The sequence below is a fragment of the Polyodon spathula genome, chromosome 9 (genome assembly GCF_017654505.1).
Source record: "Polyodon spathula isolate WHYD16114869_AA chromosome 9, ASM1765450v1, whole genome shotgun sequence".
NCBI lineage: Eukaryota > Metazoa > Chordata > Actinopteri > Acipenseriformes > Polyodontidae > Polyodon > Polyodon spathula.
This window is the reverse complement of record NC_054542.1, coordinates 30,871,884-30,895,962: the sequence shown is the minus strand read 5'-3', so window position 1 is coordinate 30,895,962 and position 24,079 is coordinate 30,871,884. Positions and strand designations below refer to the sequence as shown.

Below are 24,079 nucleotides of genomic sequence, written 5' to 3'. Positions count from 1 at the left end.
TATTAATATTAATTTTATTAAAGCACATAAGTTAAATTAGATTTACTGTGGCTTACAGTAAATACATCTCACCCTCTCTGCAGTTGATTTTTAGCACACCTCCTTCCAGATTGATATCAGCACTATCAAGACAATGCCACTAGAGAAAAGGGCGTTTTCTGTGCTGTTCTTTAAGACAACTTATTTTGAAGATCCATGTCTAACTAAACCTAATTCTAGAAAGGAATGACAAAATAAATGGTTACCTTAAGATAAACTGACGTGTTCAGGTGTCCTGCGTGCTTCTCTGGTTGCACAAAGTGCATTATAGGACAGGAGTGTGACCTCAGCAGGGTTCAGCATCTCATGCATGATCTCATGACAGCCATGAACTGATTTAGCGAATGACAATTTGCAGACTTGTCTCTTCTTACTTTAAGTTACAAGTATCCTTTTCCTCTTCAGGGAATGTTTTTACATAGGCCTTGCTTCCAGCAACAGCACACCCTTACAAATGTACATAAACATTTGATGTTACTTTTACAAGCCTTTAGCAGTATTTGTATAACCAATGAATTACTGAAAAATAAGTTCCTTTCTGATTGTGAATTAACATTGATCTTTGAACACTATTTACAAGATTTATGCTGATGTTAGCGTGGCCTTTATAGAAGCTTGCACATTGGCATCAATTGTATATTATTTTCTCCTAAAAATAACATATTTTTTAAATGCTATGTGCATTTTTATTTAGTTTTTTTTAAGTTAAACTAGAGTATATATTTTAGTAAAAATAAATACTTAGGAACACAATAATATAAATAAATTAAAAAAAATAAAACACTTCTTACGTGTATGCTGGGATTCTTACTGTACTTTATTTTACCAAAGTAGTCCAGAAAATCATTAAAAGACTGAAAAATAAAATGTATAGCTATCCATTAAGATGAATGTCCAGTAAAATTTGTAAGACAATTCAGGTCCCCTTGCGTTAGTTATATATAACCGTAAGTGGGAATTCTTCCTGTAGTCAACACTCCAATTCCATGAAACCCACACCATGATTCCACAAAAAGTATAACAAAGTGTTACATGTTTTAAAATTTTATTTGCATATCAAAACAAAATTGTGTGCATTCCAAAAATTCAAATCATTTCAACAACAAAAAATGGCACCCAATTCAAAGCATTTTACAGATCACAGGACCTCTTATTGTATTGAGATGTTAAATGAGATCCCTGTGGTCACACCCTTGTTTTTCCCTCATTGACATGCAAGGTCTTTAGTGCCAGCAACAGGACCAAAGAAAGCCAAGACAGGTATGACGGACAGACAGCTCCTCCAACGTGACAGTGTCAGTTGTTTTCATTAATTGTTGTAAAAAGGGGGCAGCACCATCATCTGTTTTCGTCCAATCATCACAATGCAACTTACTTTCTGTTACAAAGTTATAGAGCTAAAAGAAGTGAAAAAAAAGAAGGCAATGCTTGTGGAATGTACAGTGCATATTGGAAGATGCGCTTTCATGATTCAGCTTGCTTTTCCTGTTCAATGGCTATAAAAAAAAAACAAGATATATGTTAGTTCTGCACAGATCAATTAACTTCTTGCAATGTATATCTTGTGAAACGAAAGCAGTTATCTGTATCGCGTTATTTACTGTACCACTTAATATTGAAATACACTAAAATAATTAACAACATATATATATATAAGAAAATAATAGTTTTAGGCAGATACAGTAACAGTAATTTGTATTGCACAATATACATACTTTCTTTTGTGGGCAAGGGGTTTTTCTCTTGAGTCTCCGTCTTCTTCAGCTTGGTCTTGTCGAAGTTCGTGACTTCAGCCAGATTTGGTTTGTCATCCATATCTGCAGGATCTTCAGACACAAAGGATGAAAGAATATTTAGTGAGACATGATACCTAGCCTCTAAGGAATTGCACGCTTGGTTGTTAACATGTATTATCATTGTGTGTGTGTGTGTGTGTGTATATATATATATAGATAGATAGATATAGATATTTACTATTTTACATTAACACCCCCTCCCCGCTAACAGCACACATAACAAAGAACACTATTTCGTTTTCCTTAAAGATCTAACATTTAGCAAATTACAGCTATATAATCTCAAGTGTTAACTTATTATGTAGTAAGTGGAAAGCTCAGATGTTGGCAGACGGCACTATAACTGTCCTAAAATCGTACGCATAATCAGACTGCAGACACCAGTGATTATTTAGTAAATGCGCTCAATGTCAACCTATTTGTAGAAAAAACAGACTAACTCAATAACAAATAAACACTAATAATGAAAAAAAATATTTGTCCATAATTTTCTTAATGACTCCCTTTTAAGGTAGCGATGCAGTCATGCATTCTTTCTTCTTTACATACACACACGCTCACACACACTTGCAAAACCGCGCTTAGCCCGCAGTATGAGGAACAAGCGAACCACCGCCCTTATTCGACATCTTCCTTATCACGCAGGTTTGAAAAATGCAACAAAGCCAGGACTGACACAGAAAACAAATCTATTCGTTCACCATTTATACAGTTGGACATTTGTAGAAAAAATAATAATCATTTAAACTTTTCCAAACGTTTCTCTCAATACTTTACCAAGCATTAGATTAAATGCAAAGTTGCCTATTTAAAAATGTTTTTAGAAGAAAAAATGTATCAGTCTTAAACTGGCATGTTTCCACACCAGCTATATTACCGAGTTACAGTAGCATATTAAAATATCGGTAAAATCCATTCCTAGCCCCAGACAAAAAGAATGCAGACAGCAGCAATAAAATCGTTTGTCTTTTTTTTTTTTTAAGTGATGCCAAAGAAATATTTTTCCTAACACGTGACATATCTTGTAATGCATAATGTCAGTCCATAAAGAATAAAAGCATCCTTTAGAGAACAATGTTGAAAAAAAAAGGAAATAAATTTAGAAAGACAATAATAGTCTTTACTGCTCACCAGAGTTTTACAGTCGTACGATGAAACAAAGTGTTGCTGGATGCAGCTGTGGACTGAAATCGGAGGGCTGAAGAACAGTTATTATACTCTGAGATATGCAAATCAAACAGACATGACGTCACGATCAACTAAAAAATGCAGCACGCAGCTCTTTAAATAATGAAACCCCAAAATATGTTTTCATGTGGATATAGTAATGTAATATCATTTTTTTAGAATATAAAACGATTTTATTTAAGATATACATGCATGCTATTAAGATATGCATGTAAGCCACATACGTATAAAAAAACGTGTTCTGTTCTTTTAAATCTTTTGCACAGGCGACACCTGGTGGCTCTTTCACATATAGTTTTTTTTTTTTTTTTTTTTTTTTTTTAAACTGCATTTTTCTGGATAATAATAATAATAATAATAATAATAATAATAATAATAATAATCGTGAATAAATTATTCCAGAAGTGGCAAGCCATTTGATGTGGCACAACTTAATATATAATTATTAAGTTGATCATTAGACACAAGCTGATAACACTGATATTAACATAGCATTGCCGGAAATGAACATTTTGTGACAGGGTGAATACGCCATGATGACCACACTAAAGTGCTATACAACCTTATTATGTTCTGCAGGGGGGTGCATATCTCCACCGCGAATATAGTGCAGGCAAGCAAACGTATGTCACACTTTTACATATATCTAGAGAACCATTTGTCCATGATAAACTTCAAAAGGACATTCTGTAGCAGAAGTTATGAGGTGTATCAGAATCTGGGAGTATAGGGAGGTATCAGTCAATCTGTCTGTATGTCAAATTGATATTTTTACATGACCATACAGTGGATAGATAAGTCACGGTGAACTAATTTTTTGTGCCACAGTTTCTCTTTAGTAAATAACCACTGAATTGATATCGTATTGCTGCTGCATTCCTGCATCTGCTGTTTTGAGGCAGAGCTCCCCCTCTTGGGGTGTTCCTGGGTACCTTTTCAAAAATGATTTTCTTAATGCAGTCAAACAAACCTGTTCGAAAAGACCAGCACCTTAAAGATTAGTGGTCCTTATAATATAGGTAATCAATGGTACCAGTACTGTAAAAATACCGTATATGGCATTACAATTTTAAAAAATGCTTACAGTAGAGGGAATGTAATGGCCAATCATCCATAACTTCAAAACACTCAATTGAAAATATAAGATAACATTTATGCCAGCTTTATTTTATTAATATTTACCTTACTGTAGGTAGCTCTGCAATTCCATAATTTAATTAGTAGATACTGTAGCTTCCACAAGCACAAATTAAACTAGATGGATGTTACCTGAAAGTGAAAGATGCTAAATTGTTGTGCAAATTTACTATGGCAAACTTTAAGGAAAGCATCGGAGGGCCTGGAAAAGGTTCATAAAACAAAACAGCACTATACAGGATGTTTGTCTAGCCATGACTTTTCAGAGTTTTGCAATATAGAAACCACTACACCTATAGTCAATGAAAAAATGGCAGAACTCTTTTTGTGAATAGAGCAATACAATGCTGCTATTTATGTTTTGAGAAAGAAGATAAATCATATCATTAGCAATATTATTGCTGTGCCTTTGTTAAGGACTCTTCATAACGCCATCTATTTCTCCCATTGGTGTTAGGCTCATGGCAGTTGAAAAGCCCTAGATAGGAAGATTAAACAAAGGAAAGCTTGCCAAAAAACAAAATAAACAAACAAACAAAAAACGTACATGTCATTCTTAAAGGAAAATCCAGCACAGACATTATTCTGTCTAGAAAAAAAAAAAGTATTTAAAAATGTAAGCAGCCATAAAAACAGCCATATACACTTAGTCTTCTGGAAGCTGTGAAAAAAATATATAAAATATCACAGAGGGCACTTATTTATGATGTTTTAGCTGGGAAGACACTGGGAGATGAAATCTCACTTACTTACTCATGCAGAATGTCTGACAATGAATTCACTTATTTAACATCTACTGTTTTAATCTCCACCCCCTTCCTCAATTTAGAAAATCTACAAAGGTAAAGTTAAGCCTTAAATGGGCATGACTGCCTAACTTAGGGGACATTAGGTGGCATTTGATTTGTAAATGTTCATATTCTTATAAAGTATACAGTGCATATTTCAAAATGTATTCATCTCTACTGTAGGTTCCGACTATTGCAGGGGGCAGGGATACAGGTTATACTGTCAGGAATTTGTTTTCCAATATCCAAATCAAAATCATTGCTCCAAAATGATGGGTTGCTTGTCAAGGCATTGTGTGATGTTGTGTCGCTCTGCCACTGGTGTGAAAGAGACCTTATTGAAAAACATTATATTTATCAAAAAATGCCCTAGAGTTGCCTTTCATAGTGCCACCCCACCTCTCTGTGAATGCCCCCAGTCTGCATGGCCAAGTGCTCATTTCAAAACCTCAATACAATGTGGTTCAATCTCTGAAGAGTTGCTTTAAGGAGTGCCCTGACTCTGGGTTATACATGCAGGCTAAAATGGAAACAATGTAATTGTATTGGAAATCAGTTTAAACTAAGTCCCAGTCATTGTTATTCTTGTAAACAGATGACAGGTTCTTGAACCTCCTAACTGGGGGTAGATGTGCTTAATTTATAGAAATGGTTTAAGTACCTGTATTTGTATTACACTGTAAGACTACCAAGCAGGTATATTCGGACTCATGTAAACACAGAATACTTGCCAGTTTGGGGTCCCTTATCTGGGCTGGAAGAGTGAAATGTTTTCTGAAACTATTGACTGCTGCAATTTAAACATCCAAAAAACATATATTTATCCACGTTATTCCAGCTCTAAGTTCTGTTTCTGTCATGTTTCAATAGACGTTTACAGCATCTTTATTTTGTTGTTCAATGGCACTATGATGGGTAAATAGGAGGACACAACTGCAACTCAGCATCACATTACATAAATGAGGAATTATGTTTAGCCAATAGCAGGGCCCTGTTCACACCCAAGCCATTTCATAACGTTTTAGAAGGTACTTTGATCGACTCAATCCAAAAGCTTTGTGTTGTAGAGGAAATTTATACTACTGTATGGGGGACCATTATATTTGTGACAACAGACTGCCAGTGATTTCACAGGTTCTGACAAGTTACTTTCAGAATGGAATATCTCAATCACATAAGAAGGGAGCAGCAACAGGTGGGCCCTGACCAATATATTCTCCGGTTATATAGGCTTACCAAAATATATGTTCTATAATTTATAAAACAGTATAATTTCTAAAACAGTAAAATAAAGTAGCAGAATGTTTTTAAGCAAAATGTTACTGCTATATCCAACAATAATGTTCCACTTCACAATGTCTTCTACTGATTGCAGCAGTAGTCATAAATAATCTTAAAGCTCTATTACAGACTTTTTTTTATTTTTTATCCTGAATGGTGCTTTTGTTACACTGTTCATTTATCAGGAAATACCAAAACAGCTGGTACTTTAAGCAGGGGCTTATAAGGAAACAGCATAACCCATGCAGGACATCTCTGAGGCGTGCATGAACTTGCCTGCATTCCTGTTAGTTTTTACACTTCTGTTTTTAGTGCAGCAAACATCAATTAATATAATTTAGTACTCAGTTATTTTACCCTTATTACACCCAGACGCTCATGAGCAGATGTCATCCTGGAGGACAAAGGCCAGCCCTGGTGTTGTCTGCTTGAACTCACCGCTGTAGTGCTGTAGAGCTGTAGCGCAGTGCAGAGAATCAGTCCCAGATGTTTCGGTTCCCTGTTCTGCAGGAAAGCAAGCCAATAAAGCTACGTGTGGAATTCCCAGCAAAAAACTGAAACTTCATGCAGCCAAGATGCGAACCTGTGCTCCTTTGACTGTATGACTTACCCTGCACACCACACAGACATGTCTTTACCAGGCGAGCCACTCGGGGACTCACATTTCTATTCAACTGAGATTCTTTCAAAATGCCATTGCAAAATTACATTGATATTCAACCTCTTCTGTAATTATATATGTATTTAGAAAATGCGAATGCCATATTTCCCTCTTCTGTCTGGTTGATTGTTGGAGTTTTAATAATAGTAATTATAATAATGCATATACAAGTTTCCTGCTTCCTCATTCACACTCTGACACTCTATTAGGTTTCTGTTATCCTCTGGGCTATGGGTCTGGGTTACTACAGTTACTACAGTTAACCAATCACATGGAGTGTTGTACAATTAAAATCGAGCTTAAATTCAGTAAATGGTGTGAGTGAGGCTGTGTTCACACAAATCTCCTTTAGATGGTAACTGGCAGAAATCACCTGAATTATTAGTATTTATTTATTTACTTTTGGAATCTCTAAAAAGATCCAGATATTTAATTTTGATCACATGCTACTGGCAGCAAAACTACTGCGCTCAGATCCAGCATGCCTTGGTTTCTGTTATTCGTCTTCACATTTCCTTGTTTGCTATTACCATTCTACTCATTTTCAGGTACTGCAGCTAATTACTTGGAAGACTTCCAGCATATTTGAAACAAAACAGATTGAGCTGCAATTCAACAAACATGACTCAAGCACACACAAATAAGCATGTATTGGCTTATTTAGTTTTGTAGAGTACCAAATTTTGGTATTGGCACAGAACAGGCCTTTGAAAACAGAATGATGCAATAACATTCACTCATAGAGGGCACTGTTGAAGCTTTTAAGTGCAAATCCCATGTTTAATTAGCATGGCCAGAAATAACCTGTGCTTGAGGCCTCAGCTCACTAATTCAGCATATTATCAGTCAGTGATGTTAACACTCATAATTAATTAATCATGTGATATGCGCTGCAAAGGAATGTTATTCGTCCAGAGTCAAATTCTCCAGTAATATCTACGCTTCCAGGAGCATCTACAAATAGTGTTCATGTTTCCTGCACACTTAGCATTGGATGACAACTCCTCCTATGAGCCAGTTTTTATTGTGCCAGTGTGTTCTCTATGGCTTGTTCTATAGCGGTACTGAAATCCAGCACTTTACACACTTTAGCCAAGACTTAATGCCAACTATTTATACATATATCACCTCTACATCTACAGACTGGTCACCATATTAAGAAGGGTGAAACATAAGTAGTGGGTGGAAATCCATTCTACTCCACAGTTTTTGGTTTATTGACCATATTGAATAAAGTAATTTGAGATGACCCCCAGTCTCTGAAGACACATAACACATTGGTCCTTGATTTTCCAGTTGTAATTGGTTATCCTCCACTTTTTAATGCAAGCTTTTGTTTTGTTTAAAGCAACTTAATTAACAGCTAACAGCCTGAAGTTATTACGGATTAAAAGGTTGATGAAACACCAGTTTACATCATCATCAGTTTTGATTGACTTAATAGTTTCCCCAGAGCACTTATTTTATTGGAATTCCCCTATTCATACAGACAATGAGGTAAAAGGCTATTGGCGACTAAAGTCAACAATAATTTATCCTCATCATGCAACATAATAGTGTCTATTGAAATGATTTAAACAGTGGCTTATTTCAATAAGAACCCACTTCACCTCTACAATTTCCCTGAATCTAATTTACTGAATTAAAATCTTTACAGAGGATTATATTTGTTAAGCTACACTGACACCTTGTGGAATATTGTGGATCTGTAGCCCTGTGTTTCCATGTTGTTTGCAGAACTGAAGGATGTCTGTTAGAGCCGCTATGGAGTCTGGCTCATACCCTTGTCCACTAGGATAATATTGAAGTAGCGATGAATGAATAATAAAAATAAAAATAAAAAGCCAATATTACTTACTGTGTACACTTACCATTCTAGTGTATCAAACTTTACTATAAGATATGCTCATAGCAGCTCAGCACAATATATTTTGTCAGGAAGAACACATGGCAACCATAGTAAATTAAAGGTAAATAGTGACATACACAAATTAATCAAAATGTTATTGTTTATTTTGTTTCCAATATAAACAAATATGTATTAATCTTACTGAGCTGTAAAGTAACCTGAATAGAGATTGTTATACAGCACACGATTGTCCACTTTGATCACATTTCTCAGGCATTGCCAAAACCAGACTTCAGCATGGGGGTTTGTTGGCCATTCCAAAATGGAGCTTCTGCATAACCTTTTCCTTAACCTCAGAAACTGAGAATGCTGTAACACAGGCTCCAGTAAAACGAGCACAATCACATCCACATTGTCATCCATTAGTCTTTGGTGCGCCATGTAAAAGGCTATTCTAAAGTTCCCACTCTTCGCATAGCTGTCAGTCAGCACAAATACAGTCTTCCTGCTCTGTCGGATACTTTGAGAAAGGTTGTCTATGACAGGTACCCCTGGCTGCCAGTCCCTTTCTTCTAAACATATTAGCAAAGCCTTGTCTCCCTTGTCCTCTAACTTGATTCGGAGATTATTCAGAACCCAGTCTGATACGACTGGATCTTTGGTATCATATGTAATAAAGGCATCAAAGACATTATCTGTTGATTCAAGGGATCGGTAGCCCCTCACCTTTGCCTTAAAATAATGATAAAAATACCAAGCATCCCAGTAAAATAAACGTTTTATAACAGCTACCGCCATCGTGAGCGTAATAACAAAGAACGAAAACAAACACAATATGGCTGATGTGATGTCGTTTTCACATTCAGAAAGGTCAAAGGTTATGATGCCCTTTCCTTTTCGATCTTCAGGCGTTGCACAGTTGACATCTGTGGCCAGACGTGGTATAGCAACATCGTTTGATTTTATCCACAAAATGAAATCCAAAATATCACAGGTGCACTGAAATGGGTTTCCTTCCAGATGTAATCTTTTCAGATAATTGTTTGGCCCAGATAGGAAGGTTGACTGGTTTATAAGCTTCAGGTGGTTGTGACTTAAATAAAGGTGCTGAAGGCTACTTGCTTGTTGGAGAAAGCCATCAGAGAGCTGAGTAATCTTGTTATGACTCAGGTCAAGTGTCCTAAGAGTATTTGTGTAACTGCTGAGCTTCTCAGTGACGTATGTCAAACTATTGTCTCTAAGAGCTAGAACCTCAAGTTGGTTAAAATAAGTGAGCTTCTCCCAGTCAAAAAACTGGAGGCCATTACCAATTAAATAGAGCTCAGTTAAGTTGGATGGCAAACTACAATACACGTTGGATGGTATTCTTTTAAGTCTATTGTAGGATATATCAAGATATGTTAAATTCAAAAGATTTTTGAAGAGTGTGATATACCTGTTGTCATCTCCCTTCCATAAGATATCGAGTCGATTGCCTTGGAATTGCAGCTCTTTTAGGGATTTGCTGATCAGCTCCTTGTTTGTTAAAGTATAAATTTCATTCCAGCTCAAGTTAAGCACTTTTAAAAACTGAAGGTTTTTTAGAAAACTCAGATTGTGGGTGACTCCTGCCACAACAAAATAATGCGAATTGTAGCTTAGATCCAACACCTCCAGTTGCTCTAACTCTGCAAAAGCATAGTCATAGGCCAGGTCAATCTTATTATAAGTCAGATCCAAGTACTTGAGGTTAGGAAGGTGGATAAACTCAGTGCCATTCAAAGCATCTGAAAACCCATTGCTTGAAAGATTAAGACATGAAATGTTCTCAAAGCCTTTGAACTGCTCAGGGGCGATAAAAAAAATGTTATTCAAAGATAGATCCAATACTTGACCATAGACAAAGCACTCATGCTTAACAAGTAAATGAGATAAGTGGTAGTTACTCCCTGTATCGTCCTTATTGATATAGCTGCCTTGATTATTCACTGATGGGCTGCTGAACACCTCATTTCCCTCATTAGCTGTCCCATAAAATAAGTCATTTCCTCTTGAATCAGGTGATAGCTTGTTCTCTGACAAATATATCAGTTTCAAATTAAAGAAATTTTGAAACTCTTTTAAGTTTGTGCGTTTGACAAAGTTTGTTCCCAGGTTCAGCACAGTTAGATTTGTTAAGTTGTAGAGGGAACCCAGGTCACCCTGATCAATTTCTCTGAACACATATCCTTCAATATGTAAAACACGGAGAGACTCCAACTTCTTAAAATTGGAGGAAAGATTTATTTTCTGAGGATACTCCTTTATTTTGTAATTAAAGGATAAATCAAGCATTTCCACATGAGGTAAACTGTTTAAGAAGCCCCCTTGAGCGATTTCGCTCATTAAATAGTTGAAGGAAAGGAAGAGATGTTTGAGATTTGGGCAGTTTTCAAACCATGTGCTTTGTAGATATTGCAGAGAGTTCCCAGACAGATGCAGTGTTTGCAATTTCCTAAGATTACGAAAAGCATATGCATGTATATCAATTGGGGCTTTGTTAGGGCAAGGCTCACAAGGGAAGGGAGCATTTTCACACCTGGGGCAATTACCGGACAGGTCAAGAATTTGCAGTTCAGATAGACCCCACAAGTCATTTTCACCAATATACTGTATTTTATTTGAACCGAGATAAAGTTTCACTAAAGAAGATGGCAGGTTTCTGGGGACTTGGGGTAAGCTGTTGTAGGACAGTGATAAGTCATTTAAATTGATAAGGTGTGAGAAGCTTCCATTCTCTATGTAAAATGAACCATTGCAGGGATTCCGATAGTAACAGTTTTTGTTTATAGAGATTTCTGTAAGGTTTGGCACACCTGAAAAGTTCTTTTTACTGACTGACAATAAGCTGTTTGAATTTAAACTTAATATTCTCAGTCCAGGTGGGAGACCGTCAGGCATCTGATAAAGAGAATTACCATCCAGAAACAACACCTGTAGTTTTGTCAAAGTGGAGAAAGTTCCCTTTGAAATAGGTTTCCCTTTTTGTTGAAGGCTCCAGTTGAGGCTTATATTGATGAGGTTTCTCAAATTGTGAAAAGACAGATTCGAGAGGAGTATTTCATTTTGTGAAAGTTGCAGGCTAGTAGCATTCCAGGTAATGTCTTTAGGCACTTCCCTTAGTCTCCGAGCACTACAGTCAAAATGAATAAACGTGTTGTTATTGGTCACTGTGACATCACATGGAAGTGTCCTGGAAACCCACCTCAGTGCTAGAGGGTTCGAAGCAAACCAGCACAGAATGAGGGAGAAGAATATCTTGTGGTTGAGTACAGTTACCTAGCAAAGAAAAGAAAGAAAAAAACGGTTTCAATACAAAGTAAGGCCATAGAAACTTAAATGCAAATTGACGTAGTTTGTTTTAATATTTTACTGAGATTTTTTTATTTTTTTGCAGAACTCAGCAACATATACTGGATTTATTTACAGTGAAATCTAATGGACCGAATACCTTAGTTGGGTAAAACATATGGACGTGAGTACCATTGTTTTTCAGAATGCTCCGTCTGTCTTGTTACCATGTTGTGATACTGTCCTGCTTGTTTCTGGTTTTGTTCTTCTCTTGTTCGGCAATCCTTGTAGCTATTATCTGTAAATTTCTATCCCTCTGAGCACTCAAAATCGCTTTTGAGTACATGGTAAATACACCTTAGAGTCGCACATCATCCAAGTATGTTCACGCTGCTCTTATTTTTCAGGCTTAATTTTTTTTTGTCCAGGCGCTGTGCCAAATAGTGTAATCGGAGTGTAGTATTTTTGCCATCTTTTAATCTTGTCTGCCAAAAACTGTCGCATTTCAAAGGTTTTGTATTGAAATGTAACAAAAGTCAACAAAAGACCCGGTTTCTCTGGACAGTAGTGTGCATACTGAAGGCTAAACTGAAAACAGTAACATTGTTGAGGACACTTATTTTAAATAAAACCTCTGCTCCAAATGTTACAGTAGATCTTTCATTCTTGTAAGAACGTGTTTCTGAATATCTTAGCCTTATCTTAACTTTAGCGCTATTATACAAATTATTTTTAAAAAAATATATAAATATACTTCTAAAAAAGTGTCAGTGCAAACTATTTTTGCATCTTCAGCACATGCTCCTCAGCACATGCTTACACGTTCACATGGAAGACAATTACTTTTTTCTTCTGCTAGGATGCTAATGTTTAAGTCATTTCTTGGCAAAGCACCCCAAAAATATTGTATTTCACAACGTACCATCTCCGATTTAAACCACTCAGGGTTGTCCATGGCAAAAAACTAAAAAACCACAAACCCTGATCGGGTCAAGGGGTCAAAAGTTATAGAAGGGTCTTGATTTTGACCTTTCCATATTTTTTCAAATTGTTATTATTGGGGTTTTTCCCAAAGGTCACAATCTTTGTTCAGGGTTAACGTTACTTATTTGTTTTTAAGTCATTTATGGGTTCCTCATGCAATTTTTAATGATAAAAAGCACCTAACAAGTCTCTAGCTCAAATAGTTTTTGAGTTAAAAATCGATTAAAGGTTGGTGGGGGGTTCCAAAAATCAATCAAATGTTGATCCCTCTATAACTTTTGACCCCTCGACCCAATCAGGCTGAAAAAGTACATTTCATTTTTTTTTGCCATGAACAAGCCTTGTTACCTTTTGGGTGAATGATCCTTTAGTGAAATGGTAAACTCTAAATGAGAGAGTTTTTTTTTTTTTTTTTTTTTTTTTTTACTCGATTCTGTCAGAATAGCAGTTTACACAGTTGGTGCTCTTCTTCCTGATTCTGGTAAAGCATTTGGTAAGGGTTTCATAACACAGCACTTGTTTAAATGTTATTAGAAATGAAACAGCTTCAAAGGTCCATGTATCTGTTTTCGCATGTATACTTTCTGATACAGGTTCACAAAGTGAAGCACATCACTGGTATACAATTCAATAGGTGGTGTATCTAATTATTTTAAAATATTTGCATAAATAAAATGTATTTTTATTTGATAGGTAATGTAATGTATAAATAAGGAAATTGCTATGCAATGTCTTTATTTCACTGTGTGTTGCATCTAATGTCCAATGACTATCAGAACTAATTAACATGGGGAGAGCAATATACAAACATTCATATAAATGAATTAATAAAAAAAGAGACCATGTCACCAGAGATACACAAATATCTCCACTGATTTGTGTGTGTTGTAAATGGTAAGACATGTTGCCATTTTTATGCTATTTGTGAAATAACAGTACGATGATACAGACTGTACTCAAAGACATGGAAAAATGATTACGGATGTAATTCCGATTCCCTGAAAGAGAATACAACCAACAACAATATGCCTGCCACAGGTTAGGTATTTACTGAGCATTTTATGTCAGAGCTGCCGATAGGCCCCTTCTGGGAGTGATGTCCTCGGTCCCGCCTGATGAGGGAATAAGTAGCCGCTCCATGGAGATCACGTCCTCTTTTGCATTGAACCCGCGAATGCGAGTGATGCAACCTCGCAAGGTTGTTTGGTCGTCTTTTCTTTCAGGCAACCGGGGTTACATCCATTTCAATTCGAAGACGACCAACAACAATACTTTTGGGAAAGTATATCAATGCTGTTGTGAGGGAGCATGAGTGGAGACAGCAGACGAGGGGCGTCTCGCTACCGCCAGACTATCTTGTTACCCCAACATGAACGTGGTGTGAGTGTGCAACCGCAAGGACCCTTGTGCCTAATGAAGGTACTGAGGAATCTACCATGTTAAGTTGGTAGAACCTGGTGAATGTATGTGTACTAGCCCAGCTAGCCGCAGTACAAATATCAGTCAATGAGGCTCCTCTAAAGAGGGCCCATGACATAGCAAATCCTCTAGCAGTGTGTGCGGCCACTCTCCCAGGTGGAGGTAGATCAGCATTGGTGAATTCAGTTCAGACTTTGTCCACAATCCAGTTGGACAGTCACTGCTTTGAGAGGACTTGACCCAGGGTCCTATCACCATGACAGACGAAGAGCTGGTCAGACAGACACAGAACGCGTCATATCCACATAACCTCTCAATGCCTGACAAATCTCTGATCCTCCTCTGAAGAAAAAGGAGGGGGATGGAAAGCCTCTAGGTCCACTGATTGATTCAAGTGGAAAGCTGTAACCACTTTAGGGGAGAAAGCAGGGTTTGTGCTTTACGATATCCTGTTTCCATCATCGCAAATACGCATACAGGTACTGTGCACTGACAGAGCCTGTAGCTCACTAACCCGTATAGCAGAGGTGATGGCTAGCAAAAAGGCTGTCTTCATAAAAGAGATGTTTCTATTCTATTGAATGTATAGGCTGAAACAGGGCCTTAGGGAGAGCCTTCAGTACCATGTCTAGACTCCACTCAAGGAGCACATCCTTTCTAGCAGGTCATAACTGCAGAGTGTCCTTAAAAAAACGTGTCGCCAGGAAATGAGCGCCTGGGGACACTGAATCAATGGGGATATGGCATGCAGATATGGCTGCTAGGTACACTTTCAGCAGGTCTTGCAGAAATTGTAAAATTATGCCATAGGGCAATAGATGGGGTCATGACCTCTGGTCATACACCAATTTTGAAAAGACCTCCACTTATAGGCGTACAATGATCTTGTGGAGGGGGGCCTATTATTCTGCAGTGTACTGACAACTGAGTCTGAGAGCCCTAAGGCGGACAGACGGTCCCGTAAAGGGGCCAGACCCACAGTTGGAGTCTGTCCGGTTCTGAGTGTCAGAGAGTGCAAGGCACCGAGGCATCGAGGCACAGAGGCACAGTGTGTTTAAGCACCGAGGGCGAAAAAGCACTGAGGGCACTGAGGGCACTGAGCACCAAGGGCGTAAGCACCGAGGGCACTGGGCCGGGTGTCTAATCTGGACCGCATGCAGTCACACAACAGGACAGTGCGTAGCCTACAGTGGAGTGGAGCACAGCCTACAGACAGCAATTAAAAAGAAAGAGACTTTTTAATTTTATTTTACAACCCAACACACCTAGGTGGCTGGGTTAATGTATCCGTGGAATCTATTTGACAGTGGGCTGGAAACAGGCCCAGTGGAGGAAGCACACTTTGGTGGGTTTTTTTTTTTTTTTTTTTTTTTTTTTTTTAAACTGCAAAGCAGTGAAAACAACACACTCACATACAAAGCAGAAGTTGAAGGGTAAGGTAGTTTTTTTGGGCCATGCACACGTTTATAGTTCAGATTCCGGGGAAGTGGCAAGTTGACTTCCAGCAAAAAATTGGAGGGCAACAACCACAAAGTAAGAGCTCTTTCATACAGATCACACAACTGGAGAGGTTAGTTATACTTACCTAGCCTAGCAAAAGAACGTGATCTCCGCGGAGTGACGACGGAGGAACCGAGGACTTCACTCCCCGGAAGGGGCCTATCGGCAGCTCTGACATAAAATACTCAATAAATACCTGACCTGTGGCAGGCTATGATGAGTCAAAGGGATTTCGGTCTGTGATTCAGCCTCCCGACAGTAGATGGCATCAAACCAACTCGGGACTTCCCTTACCAAGATCTCGTGACCATGGCAAAAGTCATCTTTTGAGGGGCGGCACCTTGGTGAGGGGCAGAAGTACGAGTATGTAAATTCCAGCCACTGGAGTCAAGTGAAGGATAAGGACACGTGTCAGTTGGGGATTGGTGTTCCACTGACTACAGAGGCGGGACATAACATACTAAAGGCAACGTACTACTGTGTTCGGGGTTGGTCCGAAAGTAAAATAGGAGGAGTAACGGGTGGGGGCAGAGACTGGTTTGGTGCAGCGGGATTTAAAAAAAAAAAAAAAAAACACTAACATTTCTTTTGTCTTTTTTTGTTTATGTATGGTTTACCACGAAGACGATAAAAGACGAGTTATCACGATCGGTTTTGGATTTCACCCCTGCACTCCTTCCCTCACACCATTTTGTTTTCTTTTGTTATTTAATTATTTTGTTGTGTATAGAAAATAAAAATAAATTTTATTTCTGTACACATAAATTACTGTCTGGACATTCCATTTAATACACTCTCGCCTCACACAGGCATATCCCAAAAGTATTGTTGCTGGTCATCTTTGAATTGAAAGGAAATTATAATATCACAATTTTAACCATTCTTATACTTCCATTTATTGCAGAGTTCAATAACAAATAATACAGTTTACAGTTATGGTATGATGCAGTTAAGTATACTGCAGGTATTCAGTAGAATTCATATACTGCAAAATAATTCATATTCAGCAGCATTTACTATATGTTATGGGTACAGAGAATGCAGTCTTCTCAATACTAGTAGTAATTTATCAAATACATAACATTTTGTATGCATTTTTTTCTCTCTATGGATATGCTATGCTTCACATAAAATGTATCATCACACGTAATGTACCACAGGATTTCAGCTTTTTAATTAAACAACCTCTCATAGATTTTTATGTAATACACATGTCACCCAAGTGAATTGAGCTGTGCACAGCAGAACAGATACATGAAGTGCCCTATCAAAATATACCATGGTATATTGTTCTCGTAGCCATGTAGACATTTTTTTTTGTTTGTTTGTTTTTTTTTTACCTGCAGTTCATTCTATTTTGCAAATAAATAAATTAGACAATGTTGTCAACTTATCATTTTAAAGCAGTTATACTGTGATACTAATGTGTGTTTGTATGCATGCAATATTCCCACGTTCCTTTAAATAAACTGCAGAGTTAACATATCCTTTTCCTTGCAAACAGGAAGCATTTACTTCTCCAATTTCATCTCCACAGTGAAACTTATATGACATGTTAATGATAACAATATACAATATGGCTAAGAGAGAAACATTCACTTTAACACAGAGTCATAAACAACATTCCCTTCCTGTGTGCATGCAGTAGTTTGCATTTATACATTCCAAACACTAGCAATCTGAAGCTGGTCTGTCCACTTTATTTAGTTTGTCCTGTCACATTATGCAGTTGTACACAGACATACAGATAATACAAATATTCAGTCAGGACAAGTCACGTGATTTAAACAACATTTTATTAGAAGAGAAAACAGATAAGCAGGCAAGCATCACAATTTTAACTTGCTTGGTTTTGGCCGTCAGTCTTGCCTTTCTGGGCAATTGGTACTGGTTTGATATTTTAATTTTAGGCTTTTGGATTCAAAGTCAGGTTATGGTTAAATGCTTAAGAACAAACATTATTTGGACCTGATTCTGCCAATGACTAGTTTTTTACAGACTGATTTACAGTACAAGTATATATTATTTTTTTTCCCCAGCTGAAAAACTGAAATATAAGACATAAATCAATAACAGAAAAATGGATTTTCAAAGTTACATGCATACTTCCTGTGAGTTTCCACTGTATCATTCAGAGGGTGTGACATACTCAGGAATCTACAAACTTACTGAGCCGTGAAGTAACCTGAATAGAGATTGTTATACAGCACACAATTGTCCACTTTGATCACATTTCTCAGGCATTGCCAAAACCAGACTTCAGCATGGGGGTTTGTTGGCCATTCCAAAATGGAGCTTCTGCATAACCTTTTCCTTAACCTCAGAAACCGAGAATGCTGTAACACAGGCTCCAGTAAAACGAGCACAATCACATCCACATTGTCATCCATTAGTCTTTGGTGCGCCATGTAAAAGGCTATTCTAAAGTTCCCACTCTTCGCATAGCTGTCAGTCAGCACAAATACAGTCTTCCTGCTCTGTCGGATACTTTGAGAAAGGTTGTCTATGACAGGTACCCCTGGCTGCCAGTCCCTTTCTTCTAAACATATTAGCAAAGCCTTGTCTCCCTTGTCCTCTAACTTGATTCGGAGATTATTCAGAACCCAGTCTGATACGACTGGATCTTTGGTATCATATGTAATAAAGGCATCAAAGACATTATCTGTTGATTCAAGGGATCGGTAGCCCCTCACCTTTGCCTTAAAATAATGATAAAAATACCAAGCATCCCAGTAAAATAAATGTTTTATAACAGCTACCGCCATCGTGAGCGTAATAACAAAGAATGAAAACAAACACAATATGGCTGATGTGATGTCGTTTTCACATTCAGAAAGCTCAAAGGTTATGATGCCCTTTCCTTTTCGATCTTCAGGCGTTGCACAGTTGACATCTGTGGCCAGACGTGGTATAGCAACATCGTTTGATTTTATCCACAAAATGAAATCCAAAATATCACAGGTGCACTGAAATGGGTTTCCTTCCAGATGTAATCTTTTCAGATAATTGTTTGGCCCAGATAGGAAGGTTGACTGGTTTATAAGCTTCAGGTGGTTGTGACTTAAATAAAGGTGCTGAAGGCTACTTGCTTGTTGGAGAAAGCCATCAGAGAGCTGAGTAATCTTGTTATGACTCAGGTCAAGTGTCCTAAGAGTATTTGTGTAACTGCTGAGCTTCTCAGTGACGTATGTCAAACTATTGTCTCTAAGAGCTAGAACCTCAAGTTGGTTAAAATAAGTGAGCTTCTCCCAGTCAAAAAACTGGAGGCCATTACCAATTAAATAGAGCTCAGTTAAGTTGGATGGCAAACTACAATACACGTTGGATGGTATTCTTTTAAGTCTATTGTAGGATATATCAAGATATGTTAAATTCAAAAGATTTTTGAAGAGTGTGATATACCTGTTGTCATCTCCCTTCCATAAGATATCGAGTCGGTTGCCTTGGAATTGCAGCTCTTTTAGGGATTTGCTGATCAGCTCCTTGTTTGTTAAAGTATAAATTTCATTCCCACTCAAGTTAAGCACTTTTAAAAACTGAAGGTTTTTTAGAAAACTCAGATTGTGGGTGACTCCTGCCACAACAAAATAATGCAAATTGTAGCTTAGATCCAACACCTCCAGTTGCTGTAACTCTGCAAAAGCATAGTCATAGGCCAGGTCAATCTTATTATAAGTCAGATCCAAGTACTTGAGGTTAGGAAGGTGGATAAACTCAGTGCCATTCAAGGCATCACCAATAGCATTTTTAGACAGATTTAAACATGTGGTTTTCTCAAAGCCTTGGAACTGCTTGGGGGAAATGAAAAAAATATTGTTTTTACTGAGATCCAATGCCTGACCATAGACAAGGCACTCCTGCTTAACATGTGGGTTTGAAAAGCGATAGTCCTTATCCCTGTGCACAATGTGACCATTCATGTCATGCTTGTAACCTTCTACTTTATATAAAACCTTCTCATCACTAACCTTATCATACATGCTTTCATTTGGACTGGATTGGGATGTCAGTCTGTTTTCTGACAAATATATCAATGACAGGTTAAAGAATTTTTGAAACTCGACAAAGTTTACATGCTTAAGAAAGTTTGTACCCATGTTCAGCACCGACAGATTTTTTAGGTTTTTGAGAGGGTCCAGAGAACCTTTAACAATGGTTTGGAACACATAGGCTTCAATGTGTAAGGCTCTGAGGGACGTTAGTTTTGAAAAGTTTTCCGAAAGACAGATGCTATTGGGATAGGACTTTTCTTCAAAGTTAAAGGATAAATCGATCACTTCCAGGTGTGGTAAATTACTGAGAAAGTGTCCTCTAGCTATTTCACTGACTAAGTAGTTGAAGGAAAGATGTAAAAATTTTAGGTTTGAGCAGTTTTGGAACAAGTTGCTGTTCAATATACGGAGAGAGTTACCAGAAAGGCTTAGTTCTTCCAGTTTCCGAAGGTTCTGAAAAGCATAAGGATGTACTTCAACTGAGGCAGGATTCTTACAAACTTCACAAGGAAATGGGGCATTAGTACACCTGGGGCAATTGCCAGATAAGTCAAGAACTTGAAGTTCAGTTAAGTTCTGGAAGTCATATTGATCAACATGCTGTATTTTATTCAAACTTAAATATAGTTTCACTAAAGACGTTGGCAGATTTTGGGGTACGTGGGATAGGTTGTTATAGTTCAATGATAACACTTTCAAACTAGTAAGATGTGAAAAGCTTCCTTTCTCAATAGAGAAAGAAATATTGCAAGGGTTACCATAGTAACAGTTTTTGTCCAAATGAATCTCAGTTACATTTGGCACACCAGTGAAGTCCTCATTAGTGATGTTAAAAATGTGGTTTGCATTTAGACTTAGAATTTTCAGTCCAGGTGGGAGACCTTCTGGTACTTTCCAAAGCAAATTTCCATCTAAAAGTAATACCTGTAGTCTTGTCAAGGAAAAGAATGTCCTGTTTGCAATATAAATCCCTCCTGTGTGATGGTTCCAGTTAAGGTCAATGAATGTAAGATTTCTCAAATTGTAGAAGGACTGATTTGAAATTTGATGTATTCTATTTTCTGAAAGTTTCAGGCTAGTGGCATTCCTGTTAATTTCATTAGGCACTTGGATGAGTCGTCGAGCACTACAGTCGAAAAGTATTGAAGTATTATTGCTCTTCACAGTGACTTCGCATGGAAGTGTCCTGGAAACCCACTGCAGGGCAAGGAGCTCAGAAGCAAGCCCGAACAGTACAAGGAAGGTGACAACCTAACAAAGGAAAGAAAGACAAACTGTTCGAGGAGCTCTGAAAGGTACCGCTTCAAACAAAACGTTTTGGTTGCACTTTATATAAAGATTTACCAGTAATTACAACATCTCCCCATACCTAGCATTTAATGGCACTATTTAAATGGGTGAGGCCTTAATAAAAATTAAATGGGATATTAAAACAGTATTTCACATTTACCAAGTACTAAGCAGTACACAACACTTTTTTTTTTGTAAGGCAGAAAAAAATAGATAAGGAAAAGTTATTTGGACACCTGTGCCTCTGTGGGTGAATACAAAGCATTAGGAAAACCCCCTGGTGTAATTATCATTATTATTAATTATTTATTTAGCAGGCGCCTTTATCCAACTTACAGGTGTTACAGAGCACAATCTTTAACACACACCAAACACCAATTAAGTTTCTCTCCTATCTGACTTTCTGCAAATCTACATGTAACTTACAGAAGAAAATTAAAAAGAAAAATAAACTGAAATATTATTTTGGCAATAAAACTGCTTTAGAGTTACAAAAATAGGTTTGCTTTTTTAATTATTAGCATTGTACCAGAGACAAGTTATATATCATCATTTGAAACAACAATTTAATTTTGCCTAGCTTTTTCATTTACCGTCTTCTGATCCACATAGAAAAGAAGATGTATTTTACAACGTTGACAGTGCATCACGATAAACAAGCAAGGTAATTTACACCCCACAAGACATCCTCTAAATATTCATTTTGCAGGAAGTTGATTCCAGCCAGGTGCATTGTAGTCTCTGTGGTTTTTTTCTTTTTTCTTTTACAAGTGCTTATATACCAGTGTTATAGCTAGGTTGCTTAATAATGAAGTGGAATGCCATTCAGACAGTACTGGCAGGTGAAACTGAGACATTGGGGCGCTCAGTATGTTTCATAACACACAGAAAATAAAAGGTTGAACAAAATCAGCACCCAGCACTTGAGGCCAAAATAAACAGACAAACAAAAATGGATTGTGGACACACAGACAAACAAACGCAGCGAGTCAAAACAACTTACTTTTACTTTTTCTTTCGTTTAGTTTTTTAATTCTATCCTCTCCACTCCACTCCACACCTGTTCTCCACTCACCAAACACACAACCCTGAGTGAGTGAAACGTGCATGCATATATATATATATATATATATACACACACACACACACACACACACACACACACTGTTGTGCTGGGATTCAATTATTCATATGAATCCCAGCACATGAACTAATTTGTGCAACCCTGTGCTCACATATTATTAAATACTTTAAATGCATGTGAAGTGATCCTCGTGCCTAAATACAGCTATATATTTTAAATCACTCGTGCTACACAGACCCATTTATATCCCATGCAGCAATATCTATACACTAACAGTAACACACCACACGCAACATATTACACAAAATACACACATGGGGGAAGCACACTGCCACACCCCATAATATAAGTGTAATATGTAGCACACTTAATGTGCTCTTTTTAAAATACTTTTAAAAGGAGAGAATTAAAAACTAAACAAAAGAAAAAGTAACTAAGTGCTTTGACTCATTGTGTTTGTTTGTCTGTTTGTCCACTGTCCATTTTGTTTGTTTATTTTGGACTCAAGTGCCATGTGCTGTTTTTGTTCAACCCTTTATTTTCTGTGTGTTATTAAATGTACGGAGTGCCACAGAAAGCTATTTAATTTATAAGTCCTGTGACAAAGTGCCTGCCCCTGTGTATATTATCTGTTATGTTGCATGTGGTTTGTTAAATGTTGGTGTATAGTCATTGGTACACAGGATATAAATGGGTCTGTGTAACACAAGTATTTAAAATATATATTTGTATTTAGGCACGAGGATTGCACAGCACTTTATGTGCAAGTAAAAAGTAATATGTGAGCACAGGGAATTGCACTTTATTAATTCACGTGCAGTTGTACCGAGACTCCAATTGAATGATTGATTAGCAATCGAGTCTTGGTACAGCTGCATAAAAGCAACATGTTTTCACCCACCCGGGGTTGGGTGTTCGGTGAGTGGAGAACGGGAGAGAGGAGGAGAAACCAAATAGAGTTACAATTTCAATTGCTATTGCGTGCTGGTGGGACCGGCACGATACTTTATTTAACTCATCGTGTTTGTTAGTCTGTCGATCTGCTCATCGTTTTTTTTAAGTGTTAATCCGTTTTTGTTTGTATGTTTATTTTGGCAGTAAAGTGCCGTGTCCTGTTGTTTTTTGTTTGTTCAACCCTTTTATTTTACAATAAACCGGCGCAAGCAGGCGCCATCATCATTTCATTTCATCCTGTCTGTTGTGTATTTCAAGCCTTCCAGGGTCTGACGCTGCCCGCTTCTGCCATCTCTGTGACAGTCCTCTTAGTTGATGAGTCAAGAATGGCTAAATTACTTGGCAGTTCTGCATGTATATTTTTGTTATTTATTGATTATATTCTTATGCTTTATTTATGGTAATTGAGATTCATTACTGTGTATATTATTGTATTTTGAGTTATTCTTTCTATGCTGCTACTTTAAAAATGACTATCTGAGTTATTGTGTATACTCAATCAAACTGTGAGTGACTTAAATCTCCCCGCTCTTTCAGAAATTAAAGCCGATTTAATTTTTAATTTAAACACACTGTGTTTGTGTTCACAGCCAACAGCCAGAGTAGCAACACAGAGAACGTTCACCGTTTAACTGGAAACCGTTCAGGGCCTTGCATAAAAAACAGAGTTTATCTTTTGTGTTTTAATATTTTAAATTTTATGAAGATAAAAATACAATTAAATCTACTCGCTTCTTTTTGTTTTTATTATTAAATGTTAGTCTTGCAGTATAAATAGAATAAGTGACGAATGCCCATTAAATGCAGA

At 37.3% G+C, this 24,079-nt stretch overlaps 3 protein-coding genes across 3 annotated transcripts in view; all 3 read right to left on the bottom strand.

The window, feature by feature from the left end:
• Positions 1 to 1,067: 1,067 nt before the first annotated feature.
• Positions 1,068 to 3,073, bottom strand: LOC121320653 (thymosin beta-12). The gene is made up of 3 exons (XM_041259181.1): positions 2,967 to 3,073; positions 1,755 to 1,865; positions 1,068 to 1,535 (listed from the first exon to the last, which is right to left on the bottom strand). The coding sequence occupies exons 2-3, from the start codon at positions 1,852 to 1,854 to the stop codon at positions 1,504 to 1,506; spliced, it is 132 nt and encodes a 43-aa protein (XP_041115115.1). The 5' UTR covers positions 1,855 to 1,865; positions 2,967 to 3,073; the 3' UTR covers positions 1,068 to 1,503.
• Positions 3,074 to 8,881: 5,808 nt separating this feature from the next.
• The window catches only part of LOC121320651 (toll-like receptor 8), a 16,185-nt gene continuing 987 nt past the window's right edge, over positions 8,882 to 24,079 (bottom strand). Inside the window, exon 2 of the mRNA XM_041259178.1 lies at positions 8,882 to 12,036. Coding sequence (XP_041115112.1) covers positions 8,938 to 12,036 — 3,099 coding nt within the window. The 3' untranslated portion in view covers positions 8,882 to 8,937. The remainder of the gene's footprint in view (positions 12,037 to 24,079) is intronic.
• Positions 17,309 to 24,079, bottom strand: part of LOC121320652 (toll-like receptor 8) — a 7,758-nt gene continuing 987 nt past the window's right edge. Inside the window, exon 2 of the mRNA XM_041259180.1 lies at positions 17,309 to 21,194. Coding sequence (XP_041115114.1) covers positions 18,117 to 21,194 — 3,078 coding nt within the window. The 3' untranslated portion in view covers positions 17,309 to 18,116. The remainder of the gene's footprint in view (positions 21,195 to 24,079) is intronic.